Source organism: Haematobia irritans, chromosome 2, assembly GCF_050003625.1.
Source record: "Haematobia irritans isolate KBUSLIRL chromosome 2, ASM5000362v1, whole genome shotgun sequence".
Lineage (NCBI taxonomy): Eukaryota > Metazoa > Arthropoda > Insecta > Diptera > Muscidae > Haematobia > Haematobia irritans.
In genome coordinates, this window is record NC_134398.1 from 207,252,206 (window position 1) to 207,273,523 (window position 21,318).

At 30.0% G+C, this 21,318-nt stretch overlaps 3 protein-coding genes across 8 annotated transcripts in view; 1 reads left to right on the forward strand and 2 right to left on the reverse strand.

Moving 5' to 3' along the window:
* Nucleotides 1-21,318, reverse strand: part of Piezo (piezo type mechanosensitive ion channel component) — a 219,012-nt gene that overhangs the window by 9,381 nt on the left and 188,313 nt on the right. For 3 of the 6 annotated variants that reach the window (XM_075297326.1, XM_075297327.1, XM_075297325.1), the window contains 6 exons: nucleotides 18,769-18,834; nucleotides 17,103-17,254; nucleotides 12,049-12,208; nucleotides 11,654-11,873; nucleotides 7,306-7,629; nucleotides 6,915-6,968 (listed from right to left, as the gene is read on the reverse strand). In XM_075297326.1, coding sequence (XP_075153441.1) covers nucleotides 6,915-6,968; nucleotides 7,306-7,629; nucleotides 11,654-11,873; nucleotides 12,049-12,208; nucleotides 17,103-17,254; nucleotides 18,769-18,834 — 976 coding nt within the window. The remainder of the gene's footprint in view (nucleotides 1-6,914; nucleotides 6,969-7,305; nucleotides 7,630-11,653; nucleotides 11,874-12,048; nucleotides 12,209-17,102; nucleotides 17,255-18,768; nucleotides 18,835-21,318) is intronic. The other 3 variants (XM_075297330.1, XM_075297329.1, XM_075297328.1) reach the window with 2 other exon arrangements.
* Nucleotides 13,707-14,945, forward strand: LOC142227018 (putative transcriptional regulatory protein TTE1135). The gene has a single exon (XM_075297331.1). It carries the CDS (start codon nucleotides 13,923-13,925, stop codon nucleotides 14,781-14,783), a length of 861 nt encoding a protein of 286 aa, XP_075153446.1. The 5' UTR covers nucleotides 13,707-13,922; the 3' UTR covers nucleotides 14,784-14,945.
* On the reverse strand, nucleotides 19,227-20,232 carry LOC142227630 (uncharacterized). Its single transcript, XM_075298108.1, has 2 exons — nucleotides 20,057-20,232; nucleotides 19,227-19,994 (listed from the first exon to the last, which is right to left on the reverse strand). The coding sequence occupies exon 2, from the start codon at nucleotides 19,941-19,943 to the stop codon at nucleotides 19,227-19,229; it is 717 nt and encodes a 238-aa protein (XP_075154223.1). The 5' UTR covers nucleotides 19,944-19,994; nucleotides 20,057-20,232.

Here is a 21,318-nt window from a genome sequence, read left to right on the forward strand (position 1 = left end):
ATGGTTGTTTGAGGTCATATACTAACAGCAAGTACCAAATTTAAACCGAATCGGAAGAAATTTTGCACCTCCACATTCCAAATCTGGGGATCGATTTATATGGGGGCTATACTATATCCGACATGGTTCATTTGCAATATCATACGACCTACATCAATAACAAATACGTGTGCCAAGTTTCAAGTCGAAACTTATTTCGTTCGGAAGTTAGCGTGATTTCAACGGACGGACATAGCTAGATTGACTCAGAATTTCACCACGACCCAGAATTTTGGTCTAAGACCAATATTCGATGCGTGAAGGGTATAAAAATATCGGATATAACATCAAATTTTAGAATCTGCTTAGATTTCTTCGAATTGGCTACCTTTGACAGGAATTTTGATCTTTAAAGGGCTGACAAAGCCATCACACTCTGCACGAAAGCGGTTCTGCAGTATTTGACCCATTCACGGCCAAGCGCTACCTTGAAATAACCAGCATTATGGTATTTTGTTTTAGTGCCTACTGTATTCTTCAAAATGTGTCTGGCGCAAAAGTCAAACGGATTGAGATTCGGAGATTTTTGTGGCCACTATCAAGTTTGAATTCCATCTCGAATAATTTTATTTACAAAATGCCACTTCCGGTTAAAATTAAATTGGTTCATGCTCTTTTGATGTCACAAGTATTATATGGACTAGAAGTTGTTTCTGGAACTATCTTGAAACATTTTTCCAAGATGAGGCGCATTGTCAATGTGATTGTGCGCTTTGCATATAATGTAAGGCGTAGAAATTCCATTTCTGCATATGTCGTACGATTTCTTGGATGTTCGTTTAGGAGATTTGTTGATTATCGCAATCTCCTATTGTATTATAACATCATCCACACTTCTAGACCTTTAGATTTGGTTTCGATTTTTACCTTTTCGCGTTCTATTAGAAATGTTCAGATATTTATTCCTCGTATAAAGAGGAATATTTATGCTAGATGTTTTGTGGTTAGGTTAGGTGGCAGCCCGATGCATCAGGCTCACTTAGACTATACAGTCCATTGTGATGCCACATCGATTCCATGTTAAGCTCAATGACAAGGGACCTCCTTTTTATAGCCGAGTCCGAACGGCGTTCCACATTGCAGTGAAACCACTTAGACAAGCTTTGAAACCCTCAGCATTACTGAGGTGGTATAATCCACCGCTGAAAAACTTTTTTTGGTGTTCGGTCGAAGCAGGAATCGAACCCACGACCTTGTGTATGCAAGGCGGGCATGCTAACCATTGCACCACGGTGGCTCACTGGAATAAATCTGTCAGCCGTCAGACGAGCGGTATAGAGGCGATAGTAACCTGAAGATGGTTGCAATACATATCAGTCACACTGTAGAGATTTAGATTACTCGCAACGAGTTACAACAATTTGTAGATTATATTTTTGATTTATTTCTGTCAAACTAAAGTTTTTTATTACTATTTTAGCAATCATAGAGTGGATACACTTTCACGACAGACTTTTTCCGATTTTAGAATATTTCTTGGCTACGCTCAGTAACAATTTTCTTTGAGTAAATTTTAATGGATTTTTTTCTTTGGCCTTAATATTAAAAAAAAATTATTACAACTATTAAAAGATTATATTATTACAGTTTTAATAATTAATTAAATTATGACCAGATTTTATAGAAATATATTTTTATCTACAAATTCTTAGTAATTTCCCAAAAGTTCCTAAATATAAAAATTTTAATTGATTTGGAAATTTCCATTGTGTGTATAAAAAACACACACAGTGGACAAAAGTTAAACATGCTCTAATACATATATAATCAACATGAAAATAAAAAAGATAAATATTTAAAAAAAGCAATCCAAGCAATAAAACTGTAAAAGGACAGGGTTAGAAAACTATATCATATTCAAAAAAAAAAGAACAATTGTGAGCAAGAGACGTCCATGTAAGGAAGACGTGGAAAATTATTGGTTTTGTGTAAAGAAAATATTTCGTTTTTGGAGATTTTCTAATGAAAGTGGTGAGGTGGTGAAAAGAGAAACGTACAAATTCTAATAAGTGTATAGGGTGGGTGGCTAAAGTATATTCAAAATGTTTTTTCTCTTTAGTGAGAGAAAAAGAAATCGAACAATGAGTCTCAAAATTAAACCATAACTGAAATTACATATATATTTGATATAATAAGGAATTGAATAAATGACATTCTGTTTGGAATCAATTAGCAACATGTATGAGTTGAAGTCTTATTTGATATAAAAGGAGAACAAAAATTACTAAGCTACCTGGTAACCTTCTCTTGAGGCCATTGCTGGTTGGTTAATAGAGACCCCGAGCCACGATGACTACGATCGAACGACGGAGCTTTAATACGTATTTCAGGAAGGGGCTCAGATTTACGTCTATTTTGCATTTGTTGGCAAAATAAAACAATAACAAACACAAAGCCAAAGCATATCAAGTTTTTGTTTTTGATTTGTAAAAGAACACCAATCACAAAAATATTTGTAGATTTTACAAACAAATTATATTTATGAATAAGATATATGTATAAAAGAAATGTGATTTTTTTTAATTAATATTTAATAGGTGATTGATATGTTATGATAACATATGATAACGATAGATATTTGCAAACAAAAAATTTTTTACACAAATATTTACCACGAACTAAAGAGAGCAATTTAAAAAATATACTTACAATAAAAGCAACAAAAAAGCAAAAATAAAATATTGAAGTCATTGGGATATTGATGTAAACCTAACGGACAAATTAAAAGATCTCATTTTGAAAATGCTGATTTAGCACTTCCCCACAGGGAAGGAATATGGTCACCTCAAACATGTTTCAAGAGCAAAATGTTATTTTTAAACGGGGAACATGTAACATGTTTGTCGCAAAAAAATTTTTTTCTCGAAAATTATGTATCTGATTTCGTCAACCATGTCTATGTTCACCGAGAAAAGAACATTTTTGCGACAAATATATTCGAGTTCATAACATTTTGCTCTTGTAATATGTTTGGGGTGATCATATTCCTTCTCTGTGTTATATGAGAAAATAGAGACTTACACTCTACAATTGAGAAGAAAGGAGGATGCCTTTCGAAACTCTGAATAAGTATACAGATGGATCTACAATGGAAGAAGAAACTGGTAGCGGCATTTATTGCTGTGGACTAAGAATACGTGAGTCGTATACGTTTGATAGCGATTGCAGTATCTTTCAAGCAGATATTTCTGCTATCACAAAAGCTACTTAGTTGTTGTTGATAAGGCCGTTATTCAGAAGCGATATTAGCTTCTTCATCGACAGTCAAGCAGGTATAAAGACCTTGGGCAATGCGTAACATGTAACATGTTTGTCGCAAAATTTTTTTCTCGAAAATTATGTATCTGATTTCGTCAACCATGTCTATGTTTACCGAGAAAAGAACATTTTTGCGACAAATATATTCGAGTTCATAACATTTTGCTCTTGTAATATGTTTGGGGTGATCATATTCCTTCTCTGTGTGTTGTATGAGAAAATAGAGACTTACACTCAACAATTGAGAAGAAAGGAGGATGCTTTTCGAAACTCTGAATAAGTATAAGGATCTAGAATGGAAGAAGAAACTGGTAACGGCATTTATTGCTGTGAACTAAGAATACGTGAATCGTATACGTTGGATAGCGATTGCAGTATCTTTCAAGCAGATATTTCTGCTATCACAAAAGCTACTTAGTTGTTGTTGCTAAGGCCGTTATTCAGAAGCGATATTAGCTTCTTCATCGACAGTCAAGCAGGTATAAAGGCCTTGGGCAATGCGGTCTAAGGTAGTCAGCCGTTGTCTTAAAAAGCTTACACGAATAGAAACAAATTACGTTCCAAAATCATGAACGGACGGTAACAAAATGAAACGGAGCCGATCACGAAAACACGGCGTTCACGATTTCGTTTTTCTTGGGAAATGAAAAGTCTTAAAATATTCGTTAGACGTTCTTTTGGCAACTCAGTCACATTGTTTTGAAATGAGCACGTCATCCATGGTTGTTTCTGTAGATGTAGGGTTCTCACTGAACAGCATAATTTATCTCTGTGCTGGGTACCTGGCCATTGTAGAATAATAGGAAATGAAGAAGCAGATGTACTGGTTACACTAATAGAAAAAATTACGTTCCATAGTCGTGAACGGACGGTGACAAAATGAAACGGAAACGTTCACAGAAAATCAAAACGGAATGTTCACAATTTCGTCCACGGGCGTTCACGATTTCATGAACGGCATTCTTTTTTCTTGGGCCATGAAAAGTCTTAAAATAATCGTTAGACGTTATTGTGGCAACTCCCTCGGTGGTGCAATGTGCTAAGGCGACAGTTAACGCGTATGGTACAGAAAACACAGGTTCGAGTCACGCTAGCGGAAATCTTTTTTTTTTAATTTTGTTTATAAAGTCGTAACCATAAACGTTTTCAGATCATGAACGCTGGTTGTTGTTTTGACAACGAATGGTGTCATTTTATCGTTGTCAGATTGACACCGCCTGTTCTCTATTTGACACCACATGTGTGTTGATTCACTTTCATGAACGAATCGTTTTGAAATGAGCACGCCGTGCATGATTTTTTCTATGAGTGTAAGGAGGGCACTCATTGAACGAATAATGTCCTTACGGATGTTTTTCCTTCGCCATCTTTATATTTTTACAGGATTGATGTCAAATATAAAGAACTATGGCGAAGATGTTGGGTCTCTTCGGAAAGTTGCATGCAAACCAAGTTGATAAGGGACGAAAAGAGCCATAGAAATTGCAATATTTTTATGGCGATGGACAGACAGGAGTTGAGATCTTTAATTGGAATTATAACTGGACATAACACACTTGGGAAACATATGGTAAGAGTTGGCCTCAAACATGATGACATTTGTAGATGGTGTCTGGAACCGGAAGCTACGGAAGACTCATACCACTTCCTCTGCCAAAAGAAATAAGATACTGGGATCCTTTTTCTTTTGGGATCCCACCGATCTGCGGGAGTTTTAAGCAATTTTCAGGAAGTCCCATAAAAGGAAATTCTTGAGAGCCTTTAAAGGACACCATTTCAGGAAGAAGAAGTTTAGAATATCACCTTATGGAATCATAATAGACCTACTGCGGTCGAAGTGGACATCAATTCGATTCAAGATCCTCTCTAAAATCTAACCTACACTCTTCAACATTACATTGCTATGAATAGAATTCACTAAACCAAAAAAAAAGAATACTTTCCTCGGGAACGAAAATGTCGACAAAAGAAATATCCCTAAAGTAAAGTATTTTCTTCCTTCCGAAATAATGAGAAGTGTTGTAACGATTGCCTTTGAACTTTTTATTTGCATTTAAAGACAATTTTTAGAGTCAAAAAAAATTTTTTGTTTGTCTAAAATTTCATTCCCCGGAAAACTCCTTTTTCAGTATATAAAAAAATATTTTTTATCAGTCAAAAAAATTATGCGCCCACAGTATGAACGGAAAAATCGTCCTCCTGAGGCCCATTTCTACCTCGATAGGAGCCTTGCATACACAGGGTCGTGGGTTCAACCCCCGTTTCGACCAAACACCAAAAAGTTTTTCAGCGGTGGATTATCTCTCTCAGTAATGCTGGTGACATTTCTGAGTGTTTAAAGGCTTCTGGTTTCACTGCAATGTGCAACACCGTTGGGACTCGGCATTAAAAAAGAGGTCCCTTGTCATTGAGCTTAACATTGAATCGGGCAGCACTCTGTGATAAGAGAGAAGTTCACCACTGTGTATCATCACAATGGACTGAAGAGTCTAAGTGAGCCTGATATATCGGGCTGCCACTATACCTAACCTAATCTACCTCGATGTCATATCTGCGGCTCGGAAACCCCAAAAGTTATTTTACAAAAGCCTCTCCATCACCAACGAAATCACCTTACTTTTTTGGATTAACGGTTACGGTGAATGGGTTGCGCTTTCGAGAGATTATTAATGATTTGTTATGGTCGGAGTTGGATGGTTTGGTGTTACGAGCCACACAAGCAACGAAATTATTGCAATTTAAGGGAAATGTTTTCGGATCGTGTTGTCTTTTGAAGTAGTGATTACAACAAGCTACCCATATCATGGACAAACAGCACCACGATAGCCCCACGATGACATAGCGCATTCACTTTGCGAGTTGGTTATGCAAAGTTTCATGACATACACAGTAAAAAATGTTACGAAATTTTTTGCAATTAAAGTCTTAATTGAGTTTTAAAAAATATTTAATTAAAAAATTAATTGATTCAACAAATTTTTTAATTGAAACAAAAATCAAAAACAAAAATTAATAGTATCAATTAATTTTTTAATTGACTTTCAATTAATTTTTAATTGATACTATAATTTCTGTGATTGAAGACATTTCAATTAAAAAATTAATTGGATCAATTAATTACAATTTTTGTGTGTAGGCCTTTTGTTATAAACATCCGATCATTTATCTCAAAAAATTATATTTTCCTTTAAATACCAAAAACAGCTCTTGTTGGAAAACCCTTAATAGAGTATAAGTCAACTAATGTTATGGATTTTTGAATTGAAGTTGCGTTTGTTTCAATTCTGGGGGAGGCAAACTGATTACTTCACACTGAAAATCCATCAAGTTATTAGTGTTGCCAATAGTTTTATAGGCCGTCATGGAAATAAATGTCAGGCCTAAAACTATGCAATAGAATTTTGGATTACATATTCACCATTGACTTCTTCAAAATTAATTCAAAAAAATTTATATAAATTACTAAGTTTAATAAAATAAATTAAAAGTAAAATTAAAATAAAACATTCTGAAAATATTTTACAAATATATTATAGTCATATGAACTAATTATGGACATAAATTGCAAAGAAAAGGAAAATACAAAAACCATACAATACAAGTGGAAAAAAACTTACCCTTTTGGTCGTACAAGTTTGTTATTGCTATTGGTTTCCGATAGTGTTTCTTTGCTATAATAAAAAAGTTGATAATGAAAATATGCATACAATTGGATATATCGTTTCTGTTTGATTAGTTAAATTTTGTTGTTGTCTGTTGATAGGAAATTATTTCAAAATTAAAGAATCTCAAAAAATATCGTCTAAATCGAAAAATAAGTCAAATATATCAAAATAATGATCATTGTTTGTTTTTTTTTTTTTTGTAAGAAGATCATATTTCATGTGAGCTAAAATGAAAAAAAGGAAATATACTAACAAGACCATTACTACTTAAATATTACTTATACATTTTATAGATACAAATTATAAAGACGAACAATTAAAAAAAAAATTAAGATTATTTTACCTATCAACGACATCATGAGATGATGGTTCTATGGCATTGATATCATCACTAGATTGCAATTGTTGCCGAGGCTGTGATGTTATTTGTCGTTGAAGATCAAATGGTGATGTTGTTGATATGGTGGTGGTGGTAGTAGTGGGTGGTGGATTTTGTGATGGTGATTGTAAAATAGATTCAAACGTATTATGGTGATCTGTTTGTGGTTGTTGTTGTTGATCGGCTTGATCTTGTGGGGATGGTGGTTGTATGTTTATAAGATTGTAGGGTGCACTGTTAGAATTCCTGTTGGATGATGTTGGGCTAGCGCGTATAGCATCTTCATCACTACTCACAATCAATCATTCAATCATATCAAACAAAAAACCAATAACATATAATTTAATAAAGGCGAGCGGGCGGGCCGATAAAACATAACAGAATTCAATATAAACACAAAACAAAATAATTAAAACGCAATATTAAATCAGATTTTAAATGATGAAAATTCGATGATGTTTATATTTAAAGATTTTTTTTTGCAGTTATTGTAGTGTCGATGGTGTTGTTTTGTGGTGTTGTTGTTGGTTTTGATGGTGATGGTAGCATTCAAGGTCAAAGACAAGGATGTAGATAGACAGAGCAAATAATAAAAGTTGCGGTAATAGAACAGAACAAGGTTTCAAACAATATGCAAAAAAGAAAAAAAAAAATAATAAAATTCATGAGTAAACTTATATGTATGTATGTTTATAAATAAATAAAATATCTGCATACAGAACTAGAAGTATTTAAAGACCAAAAACAATATTTATAGAAAAATAGCAGGGCTACAAAGTTAAACTAGAAACACGATACATTATAGAATTTATTGACAGCTTGTATTAGTGTTTATAAACCAGAAAAATATTTGCTTCTTTGTAAAAACAAAGTTATTCATGATGGAGTTAAAGATTTTCAAAGAAAAATCACAACCGTCTATTTTTGGCGAGCAAATGCGCTTCAAAGTGACAAATATATTTACGAAGCATTAACCATGGCCACCATGAATAGCCAAGGTGATCAAAACAAAATGTAAAAAAACCTGATTGAAAACTTAACTCAAGATTTAGCCTTACAAGGACCAAATGGCGCAAGATTTTCAATCAATGACAAATAGTGAGTCTGGTATGGATAGCTGTACCCGTCGATGTGCGATGTGCTCTCCAATGGTTTTTATTGAGCCTGGAGCACGGTTGCCACAGCTGGTAGGATTCTAACAAAAATGGTAGATTTTTTTACTGCTTGGTAGATTGGTAGAATCTTTAATGTTTTGGTAGATTTTGCAAAATATTTCTCTCTAACTTAAGGTAATTCATAAATAGAAATAAAATTTGGACAAAATTTTCTATAGAAATAACATTTCGACACAATATTCGAAGAAATAACATTTTTAAATAATTTTTTATAGATATAAAATTTAGACAAAATTTTCTATAGAAATAAAATTTCGACATAAATTTCTATGGAAATAAAGTTTTGATAAATTTGTTTATACAAAATTTTCTATACAAATCCAATTTGGACAAAATTTTCTATAGAAATAAAATTTTTAAAAAATTTTCTATAGATATAAAATTTGGATAAAATTTTCTATAGAAATCAAATTTTGAAAAAATTTCCTCTGAAATCAAGTTTTGACAAAATTTTGACAAAATTTTCTATACAATCAATTTTTTTTTTTTTTTGAAATAAAATTTTGACAAAAGTTTCAATAGAAATAAAATTTTTTTAAAAAAATTTTCTATAGATATAAAATTTGGACAACATTTTCTATACAAATCAAATTTTGACAAAATAGAAACCAAGTTTTGAAAAAATTTTCTATAGAAATCAAATTTTTATCCAAATAGAACCATGAAATAAAATTTTTAAAAAAATTTCTATAGATATAAAATTTGGACAACATTTTCTACATAAATCAAATTTTGACAAAATTTTCGATAGAAATCAAGTTTTGACAAAATTTTCTATACAAATCAAATTTTGGCAAAATTTTCTGTAGAAATCAAATTTTGACAAAATTTTCTATAGAAATTCAATTTTGACAAAAGTTTCTATAGAAATAAAATTTTGAAAAAATTTTCTATAAAAATAAAATTTTTAAAAAAATTTCTATAGAAATAATTTTTTTTTAAATTTTCTATAGTAATAAAATTTTGACAAAAATTTCTAAAGAAATCAAGCTTTGACAAAATTTTCTATACAAATCAAATTTTAACAAAATTTTCTGTAGAAATCAAATTTGGACAAAATTTTCTATAGAAATAAAATTTTTAAAAAAATTTCTATAGATATAAAATTTGGACAAAATTTTCTACATAAATCAAATTTTGACAAAATTTTCGATAGAAATTAAGTTTTGGCAAAATTTTCTATAGAAATCCAATTTTGACAAATCAAATTATAGAAATCAAATTTTGACAAAATTTTCTATAAAAATAAAATTTGTAAAAAATTTTCTATAGAAATATTTTTTTTTTAATTTTCTATAGAAATAAAATTTTGACAAAAGTTTCTAAAGAAATCAAGCTTTGACAAAATTTTCTATACAAATCAAATTTTAACAAAATATTCTGTAGAAATCAAATTTGGACAAAATTTTCTATAGAAATAAAATTTTTAAAAAAATTTCTATTGATATAAAATTTGGACAAAATTTTCTACATACATCAAATTTTGACAAAATTTTCGATAGAAATCAAGTTTTGGCAAAATTTTCTATAGAAATCCAATTTTGACAAATCAAATTATAGAAATCAAATTTTGACAAAATTTTTTAAAAAATTTCTATAGAAATAATTTTTTTTTAAATTTCCTATAGTTGACATTTTTATTTGTTTTAGACAAAATAAAACATGTTTTATTGTAATAGAGCTTCAAAAATATCAGAACATGTTTGCTATTTCAGCAAACAGTGACTGCTGTCCCTTTTTCAGCAGACTTTCTGCTGTTTTAGCAGACTTTTCTGCTGTCCCTACTAACAAATTTCTTTGGGTGTATAGAAATAAAATTTTGACAAAAGTTTCTATAGAAATCAAGTTTTGACAAATTTTTCTATACAAATCAAATTTTAACAAAAGTTTCTATAGAAATCGAATTTGGACAAAATTTTCTATAGAAATAAACTTTTTAAAAAATTTTCTATAGATATAAAATTTGGACAAAATTTTTTGCATGAATCAAATTTTGACAAAATTTTCTATGCAAATCAAATTTTGGCAAAATTTTCTATAGAAATCAAATTGTGACAAAATTTTCTATAAAAATAAAATTTTTAAAAAAATTTCTATAGAAATAATTTTTTATTTAATTTTCTATAGAAATAAAATTTTTAAGAATTTTTCTATAGAAATAAAATTAAAAAAAAAAAAAAATTCTATAGAAATAAAATTTTGTAAAAAAAAATTTCTATAGAAATAAATTTTAAAAAAAATCTATAGAAAAAAAATTTTAAAAAAATCTATAGAAATAAAATTTAAAAAAAATCTATAGGAATAAAATTTTGGTAAAATTTTCTATTGAAAAAATTTAACAAAATTTTCTAAAGAAATAGTTTTAGTAGTTTTATGGTAAATTTTTCTTCAAATTTTGGTAGATTATTTTTTGGCTCGAGCGACAACCGTGGCCTGGAGTCAAAGTAAATGCGACGTTTCATTGCATCTTTTAACACTTTGCAAGCTGCTTAGGAGCCGAGGGAACATATCAGTTGTAGACCATGGTCATACCCATTTTGTGATGGGAGGACATGACATTAAATTATGATCTCAAAGTACTTCTAGTTCTTATTGCGAATGACAAATTGAAATGAAACTTAACAGTAGATTTTTAAATTAAAACTAAACATAGCATTGTACAATACAACCATAATATTATGGTCATTATGAAGAAGACGCCAATATGAAGAAGACATGTAAGATTAGCAGAAAAAGTTCAGAGGACATACTAAACAATGGTTGGCATTAGTTTTCAAACTATGCCAATAACATATAAGACTGATTTAAGTAGTATAAAACTGCTTTAAGGAATATATTCAAGCATCAATTATTTCTATTATTTTTTTAATTTATGAAAATGTTTGTGTCTTTATTGTACAATGCTTTTGGAGATATATAATTCTTTTAAAAGGCATAACAAAAAATAAAAATAAGCATTAACAAAATATATTTTGGAAAAAAGAACTAAAATAAATGCACATTCAATTGGAAATAAAAAATTAACGAAATTTAGAAGCAACAATACGTTTTGTTTTCCTTATTGTTGAGCAAAACTTTAGTTTTCCTTTTTGTATTTTTTTATTACTACAGACTACTATAGAATTCAATATAAATACCTGGCAATGTTACGTTTCATTAAACTAAATATGGCTGCTGCATTACGTCCACTAAAACGTCCATTGAACATATACAAATTATTCGATTCCTTAAGAGCTTTTTTCTCTTCTTCCAGGATCTTGTTCACATATCGATAATTGCGTGAGAAACGATTCAAGCGTATCGTAAGAGATACCAAAAATCCTTCCATTAGACGGATAATAGGATTGGCTTCGAAATCTGAAAATTTTTTGGGAGAAATAAAAACCAATATGATAACTATAGTTAAAGCAGTTCGTGATAAGAAATAGTGCCTTTTGTCGATAACATCGATCTTTAGAACAGCATAACACGGCGTGTTAGAATTAATTCTTAATTTTGTATTTAATATGTAATTTGATGTTTATAATTTTACCTTCTTCAGTATCCTTCTCGGTTAAATCACCACTATCGACTTCCGTTCTTTGTCTCTGTTCCATGGAGGGCATTTTACCTAAGGTTTCTCCAGCTTTACTAGTTGATGGCCCAGCAGTATCAGTTAATGTATCCTTTTGCAGTTTAGGTTTTTGACTCTCCTTTTGAAAAAAGAATGAAAATCCAACATTAATTAAATAAAATTATTTTGATAAGGAATATGGATAAATTTAACAGTTATATAAGTGGATATATTATTATAATAACCAATTAATTGTAATCGATTGTGTAGTATTAGGATATGTGTCATCAATTGTGTTTGATTTTGTAACATACACATTTACATTACTATATATGGTATTTGCTATCTGTATATATATATATAGAAAATATCGTGTCACTTATTATATATATTGTATTCTCATTTTAATATATTATATATTTATATATATTTTAAAAAAATATTTCAAAACGTGTGTAAGTAGTGTATATATTTTGTTGAGGTGGTGACGAGCAAACAAAATATTTATATTTTTTTAAATATATATTTTTTTGTGGTGTGGTTCTTTAAAACATGGTGTGTTCAATTAAAATTACATCGTTTAAGAATTAGAAAAGAAAACAAATCATCCACTTGGGGATAAGGATTTTGAAAAACAAAATTATCGAGTAGAAAGAACTCACGAAATATTCACTTGTCGATCTCTGAGCATAGCACAATGGTTCAGATAATGTTGATATGCGTATACCAGCGCCAGTTTCATTATCTGTGTCGTTTTCATGCTCATTATTGAATAGTAAACCAATATGGGAAGGTGGTGCCGAGGCATAGGAACGTTGCCGTAAATATACCTGACGACGATACTCCACAGCACTTATGTCCTTCCAAACCTTTTGTTTTGGTTGGTTTCGATTCGTTTGTTTGTGTATTTGAATTTGGAGAGGGAAGGTTTTGAAGGTTTGTGTTTTTTTATTGAGAAATGTTTGAAAATTTTGATGAGAGCACATAAAAATCCAATGCATGCAATTGTTTTTTGATTTACAAATATATTTTTTTTAAATAAAAATTAAGGATATTAGTAATACAATGAGTATCATAAATTGTTTGTTTTATAAACTATGGAAAATATTGCAAAAAGGGTTTTTATTAATTATTATATTTTATTAATTATTTTCTGTTTTTAATTATTATCTTAATAATGAAATTTAGGTAAATCAGCAACAACAGCCGGTCAAAATAACTAACCCAACCTAACTTCTCTCTTCGCAATTATAATGATGTTTCAAAATCTTGTAGGCTTAGTATATAAAAATATATAAAAAATTATTTTTGCACCTATTATGCAAAAGGTGGTTGCTTACAAAATCGTGTTTCACATGTGAAAAAGAAAACTATCATTAACATTTATGTTTGATTTAATAAGGAAAAACTAATGTAAATCAACTTAGTTGTTTTCTATGTAAAACAAATTGTATTTTATTGTCCGTTAATTTTTAAAAATATTTTAGATTTCTAAGTGGTCTAATTTAATGTTGTTATTACGGCGTATGTCATGCACTGCAACGGCTTTGCTTTCTCGATACAGTTTTACCGATTTCGATAACTAGAAGTGTTATCGGTGGTAGTTGTCATTGTAAACAGCTGTTTCAACATAACCTCAACATTTGCTTTCATTCCTTCATTTTACATAAACATGAGTAGTAGCAACACATAAAACAAAATCAGCCTGGAATTAGTTGCTTTGATAGCAACATCCATTATCTTTCAATTAAATATTACACCTTAAAACTCTCAGTTTATTTAATAGTAAACAGAGTGTGAATTGAGTTCCATACCAGTCAGCACAATTTGATAAAGGCAACGAAAGAACAACGATGAGAAACATTTTGTTAACCATTCTCAGTAGAAGTCTGCGGGAGGCATATCAACCAAACTTAACGCCTACGCTTACAATTTCCACTAGAAATATTTCCACATTTTTATATCCTCTACAAGCGGGTCACTCCAAATGGGCAAATATACGACACATAAAAGCGGCCAAAGATGGACAAAAATCGGCTTTGTTCTCGAAAATTGCTCGACAATTAAGGTTAGCCATCCAAGAAGGTGGCAGTGCCGATCCAGCTTTAAATAGTGAATTGAAAAGTGTAATTGATGAAGCACTACGCAAAAATATGCCTATGGCCACAATACAGAATAATTTAAAAAAGTTCACTGCCTCCAAAACTCAACTGAAAAAATATCGTTTGGATGTTCGTTTCAAACAGAAAGTATTTATGGTCTTGACTGTATATACGGACAATTTTGCCCAATTGAAAATGGATTTGGCTACAATTATGCGTAAAGGTGGTGCTACTCAAATAGATGCTGGTCATTTATTTGAAGATTTTGGTTTGATTCAAGCCGTCCTAGATAAGTCTCATTTCAAATCTGCAGCTGAACTTGAGGATAAAGCAACAGAAGATGCCATCGAATGTGGAGCCGAAGATGTGGAAGTAATGGATGGAAAAGAGGGAAGTGTTAATTTTATATGTAAACCTGAAGGCATCAATGGGGTACGCAAAGCTTTTGAAAACAAAGGCTATGTTATACATAATACGGAACATATTTATACACCATCGAATACAGTCACTTTGACGGCTGAAGAGAAAGCCGATTACCAAAAATTCACGGACAAACTGAAAGAAATTCAGGGTATAGAAGATATCTATGATAACGTGGAAATTGAGGAGTAACATAGCAGTTCGCTGGTATCGATCTATTGTCCTTAATGCCGTTTGTTAACTAACTAAATAAATATCTATTAATAAGAAGAAAGTAATAATGAAGCGATTAATCTAAAAAAAAATTGTTACGAGGTTTAAAAATAAAAACCGAAAATGATGTACCTCTTGTAATTATTGTATTTTTTTGTATATAGGTGCATATTTTTTATTTTGTTGGTAGAATTCTACAATAAAAATTGTAAGTTTTTTACTGTTTTGTAGATTGGTAGAATTCTTGATTTTGGTAGATTTTGCAAAAAGGTACTTCTCATAAATTTTCTATTGAAATAAACTTTTGATACAATTTCCTATAGAAACAAAATTTTGACAAAATCTTGTATGGAAATAAAATTTTGACAAAATTTCCTATAGAATAAAACTTGAACGAATTTTTCTATGGAAATAACATTTTGACAAAATTTCCTATAGAAAAAAATTTTTGACAAAATTTTCTATAGAAATAAAATTTTCAAAAAATTTTCGATAAAAATAAAGTTTTGACAAAATTCCCTACGGGAAATGGATCAACCACAGAATCGGTACATTACTAGTCCCTGGTGTGTATGGACCAGTCCCAGTTCTGGTCAAAATGTATGGAAGGGACCAATTACTTTAACATGGGTTTGTCATTGACGGGGTAAATTTACATTTTAGGACGCGTCCTGAGATAATTTAGCAGGAGAACGCCATAGACAGGTCCTCAGGAACCAGTCTCGGACAAACTCATAGAAATCTGTTTCAATTTGGGCATCCCAATCGAATCCGAAATAAAACATAAAAACTTTTAAAATATGTCGAACAATAGGTTATTCTGATAATTTTATTTCACTAAATGTGAAAATGCTTGATATTAAAATATTAATGGATCTAAGATTTTAATATCAAGCGAGTACGGAAATAAATAAATTACGACTATTTAAAAATTTCAACTAACTGGAGCAGAGGTACCAGTTCTGTGATAGGTCCGTCAGTGGCAATTTGCACTAATTTTCCATAGGGTTACTATGGAAATAAAATTTTGAGAAAATTTACTATACAAATAACATTTTGGCAAAATTTTCTATAGCAATAAAATTTTGGCAAAATTTTCTATAGAAATAACATTTTGACAAAATTTTCTATAGAAATAACATTTTGACAAAATTTTCTATAGAAATATTTTTTTGGCAAAATTTTCTATAAAAATATTATTTTGACAAAATTTTCTATAGAAATAAAATTTTGAAAAAATTTTCTATAGAAATAAAATTTTGACAAAATTTTCTATAGAAATAAAATTTTGACAAAATTTTCTATAGAAATAAAATTTTGACAAAATTTTCTATAGAAATAAAATTTTGACAAAATTTTCTATAGAAATAAAATTTTGACAAAATTTTCTATAGAAATAAAATTTTGACAAAATTTTCTATAGAAATAAAATTTTGACAAAATTTTCTATAGAAATAAAATTTTGACAAGAAATAAAATTTTGACAAAATTTTCTATAGAAATAAAATTTTGACAAAATTTTCTATAGACATAAAATTTTCACAAAATTTTCTATAGAAATAAAATTTTGATAAAATTTTCTATAAAAATAAAATTTTGATAAAATTTCCTATAGATATAAAATTTTGACAAAATTTTCTAATTTACCAAAATTTATAGTCCGGAATAATTTAAAAACTATAACATTATATATTCCCAATATCTGAATATGATTAAGATTATAGTTTGATAACTTAAGGAAGGTTACCGCTCCGAAACTATCTTGCTTTCAAGGCAATGCATTTATATGAAATGTTTCGAAGTTAATGCCCTGGATCATTCTCATCTATGGTTTAAAAACATATTAATCGTATACATTTTTGCAATAGGCACCCACCTTTAGGTGAACAATAATGTAAAATTGATAATTCTTTAAAATACCTTTTTCCCGGAATTCCAATAAATTACAAAATGTAAAAATTGATTCTCATCCATGAATAGAGTCCAATAAAACCGAGATTTAAATAAAGACGCCGATATATTGGCTTCATATTACAAATATGTTCAATGAAATGAAATGAAAATCATCCTGTTTATTTCGATCATGATAAAATATATAAAATTTTAGTACTAGACATTTAGTTTTAGTGGCAAAATTAAACATTTTGAAAATTAATATGTAACGCATATTAATTCTTTGTTTCAAAAAACCCGAGCTATTTTATCTACACAACTTTGCAATATTTTCCAAATTAACACACAGACCCTTGTATTACATTTTACATCTAGACAATTAATATAAAAAAATTTGATACTTACATCATATAGTGTTTTTCTTCGATTCATTTTAATTTCACTTTCGGTGATATTCTCATTGTCGTTGTCAAATAGACCATCACTGTCGGTTATCAAATCCAATTCAAATTTATCATCAATATCTTCGAACATGTAGTAATCACCGGCTCGAACAGCTATGATTTTTTTCGTAATAGCAATGAAAAGGAAATTAATATTTCAATAGATTTTGTAAATTTACAATGAAAATGGTAAAATTTGAAAATAGGAAAATATAACATTATTTACAAATGTTTTGATAACATTACATGTAAGGCATTCGTTAGTTTTAGGGAAAAGTTTCAAAAGGAGTATATTACATATTTTTGTATTTTCAAAGATTATAATATTAAAGAAAAATCTCTCATCAAGCCTATTATAAAGATGTATTTGGTAAGGATATAAAAGTAAATAGCATTTATGTACAAATAGGAAATATCTATAAAATCATGTATAGAGGCTAGTTTGTATATAGAAAATATTAGAAAACAAAAAAAAAAAAATTAAATTAAAGATGTGCAAAGTTATTTATTCGTTTAATGTTTATGTATATGGTCTACAGCTATTTATTAGAAGACACAGCAGAAAAATCTGCTAAAACAAGGAGAACAATCTGTTGAAAAAAAGGGAAAGCAGACGCTTTTTGTTGAAATAGCAAACATTGTCCGCTATTTTGTCGATTACTCGATTGCTCGGAGCTATAATAGCACACTAAAAACCTTATATTAAGAATATGTCCTGTATTTGCTAGACTATCTAAATATTTCTCAAATTATGGCATAATAGCAAACAAAATGCTTGTTGATCGCGTGTAGAAGTTTTTAAGGAGGAGGGCAGGAATATACAAAAACTGTGTTTTTTTTCTTACAAATAATTTGGCATCAATGAGTGTTTGTATATAAATATCTTGGGATTAATAAATTGAATATAATTTGTATATGTATATTTATAAAATTATTTTACTTTTTTTTATAAATATACTAATTAGGTTAGGTATAATGGCAACCGTTTTGTGTTTTTTGTCACTTAAACTATTTAGTTCCTTGTGACACCACAGGAAATACGCACTTTTGTACAAATTTATCATTTCAATTATTTTTGCTGCTTGAGTAGTGGCGATATTCACAAACGAATATACGTAGTCTAACAAAACGATTGTTTTAAGATAAATTTCTTTCTAATCATTCACAAACTAAAATAGAACTGCTAAAAAATCTGTAACTTCCCGCCCTAATGTTTAGAAATATTTCATAACATGACATCAAGCATATGCGATATTAGAAACTAATGTAGTAAGTGTAACTCTCAGAAAATTGTATGAAACTTTATAAATATTTTCAGACATAAAACAAGTGAAAGCATATAAGTAAAAGGTGTTTCAAAACTATGATCTCAGGTAGTGTAGGAAGCAGTAACTAAAAAAAATATTTACATTAAATAAAACCAACACAATATTACAATAAAATTTAATGCAAATGATATGCAGAGAAAATTTAATGCAAACGATACGAGCAGAGAGTTTAATAAATATTAATATCTAAAATGCATGCATATATATAAAAAGCATATATTTTAATTATATATTTAATAATAAAAATAAAATTAAAAACTTGTAATAACAAAAAATGTGTGATTAAAATAAAACAATTACCGGCAGGATGCAATTTAATTTCTTTCCTTTTATGTGGTCGTGAGCCATAAACTGGGTTTCCATGTTCTATAAGTCAAGAAAATTTGTAAAAAAAAAGAAAAACAATTCAAAGAAAAAATGCATATATATATAAAAATATTGAAAGCAAAATAATAATCTTCTTTATACATAAAAGCATTAGAAAATATTGAGAATAAGAAAATTCAGCCTGGATAAGTGTAACATCCAGTGTTTGATACATAACAACAAAAAAAAAAACTAATTTTGCACCATCAAGCCAGTGATGGGATCCCAATGAGCTCAAAAAACATTGGGGCTGGAGGGGTCTACAACAAAATCTTTGTAAACTACAACACACTGAGAATATTAAACTGCTCTAAAACATTCCAAAATTATGAAGAATTTTTATACAGATGTTCGGATCCTACACTTTTGCTTTATAGCCACAAATGAAGGAATCACAATACATTTGTTGTTAAAATTTCATTTATTGAAATTTGAATACAAATTCTATTCAAAGATAAATGGGTGTTATTTACAGAAGAAGAAAAAAATTCCGAAACGGTTTGAAAAAAATTGTGTTTTGGTTTTTGTCTTTTGATCATCGAAAGCATTTTATTTTGTTTATACAAAAGTTTGCTTATTTTAAAAAGAAATGGAAGAAGTGGAAGAATAAAGAGTTTCCATAAAATACATTGTCCATGCAGCAAGCGCAGGTCACACATATAGGCAGCATTCTGGTACATTAACGAAGACGAGTCCGTTGCAAAAATATCCGTACCAACTGGCCCCCAACTGTACGGGCGTCGAGCATTATCTTTCATGGCTTCCTCATGGGCCCACCATAAATTACTGGAACGTCTCCTAACTGTAACGCCGTCCTCTGTTTGTGATTTCAACGAAGATCGTTGATCCTCTGCAGGATATTTAGCATTACCCACACTTTGATGGCGTCTGTGTAATAAATGTTGACGCATAGTCACTTGTGATTCATCAACCGTAGATGATTTGTGGGGACTACATGAATGTTGTACGGATATGGTATCATTCCATGATACAGCATTAACCGATGATTGTCGCCGTCTTTGATCTCGCATAATAGAAGAATTATTTATACTTTCACGTGTTATATTTGACGAGATAATAGAGCTAGCAGCACTTTTTGACAAATCCATTTGTAGAGTTCTGGCCGAGAGTAGAATGGGCGAAGGCCTTGGCACAGGAGTCTAGAATATTTGCAATACCATTTATATAGAGAGAAATTGGGAAGAGAATTTCACATTCTTACGGTTGAGGTAAAGACATCACTTGAACCATCATCTGAATTGTTACGACAATATTTCGGTTGTGATAAATCTGAATGTGTTCGGGAGTGACATGATAAGCGTGGTGCTTCTAGGAAACCTTCCAAAGGTATGGTAATGGCATCGGAAGATGGTGTAAATGGCTTTTACGAGGAAAACAAACATGTTCAAAATGTGTCTTTTATTTATTGAAGCTCGGTATGTACATCTAGAGAAAATTTCGCTTGAAGGCTGATAACAGAGACTTACTTGCATTGTATTTCGTATTCAACAAAAGGTTATACAGTCGATAACACTGTTCTAAATAAAATTAAACTATTTCATACTGTAGCGACAATTTCGCTAGAGATGCATATTGATAGTTATACAGTCGATAACACCGTTCTAAATAAAATTAATCTATTTCATACATGTAGCGACAATTTCGCTAGAGATGCATATTGACGCCATACCACCTTTACCGAACAATTCGTTTGGATGTCGATAATAGAGTTTTGTCAAAATGTTCAATGTAATAAAATCTAAATAATCGATAAAATCGTTCTCAAATAAATTGATTGTTGCCGAAATTTTCGCTAGAAGTCATACAATGCCTAAATATTCAAATACCTGTGGCGTGTTTTCTTCAATTTCGATTTGTGGCAATATAAGACGCATGTCCACATTTTTATTTTGTATTTCTTGATCAAATTCATTTATAGAATTAAGACCATATTGATCGGAATCTCCGCATATACTGCTACTTCTGGTGCTGCTGTTGCCAGCACTGCTATTGTTATTGTGATATCCATCTCCATCTGGCGTATGATAACCCGAACCATCATTACATGATAGAAAACTATTGTTGTGCTCCAAAGGATTAGTTGCTGATACTCTTAAACCTAATACACACATACATACATACGTATTTTCATATTTTATTATATTCTTTTTAAAAAATCACTAGTATCTACTCCAATTGTGTTTGGAGGATATAAGATAACAGTGTATGCATTCAAATCAAAACTTAAAATAGTTAAATGGATAGAGAAGTAAAAACATGGCTTTCAGTCGAACGAATCCCTTCCTTCTTCGATATTTTTAAACCGATTCATAAGATTTAATGAATGATAAATGAATATATATGTTATTCCGTATTTGAGCTAATTAAGGCTAATTAAACTTAATTATTAGCTAAAAATGAATTTCTGTTCCAAGAACTATAGGGAATTTTGAAATGCTGAGGGAGTGCCGACTATTTTAATGG

What these genes read in the sequence shown, in the direction of transcription:
- LOC142227018 (XM_075297331.1), top strand. Translation starts at nt 13,923, where the DNA reads ATGAGAAACATTTTGTTAACCATTCTCAGTAGAAGTCTGCGGGAGGCA.
- LOC142227630 (XM_075298108.1), bottom strand. Translation starts at nt 19,943, where the DNA reads ATGGATTTGTCAAAAAGTGCTGCTAGCTCTATTATCTCGTCAAATATA.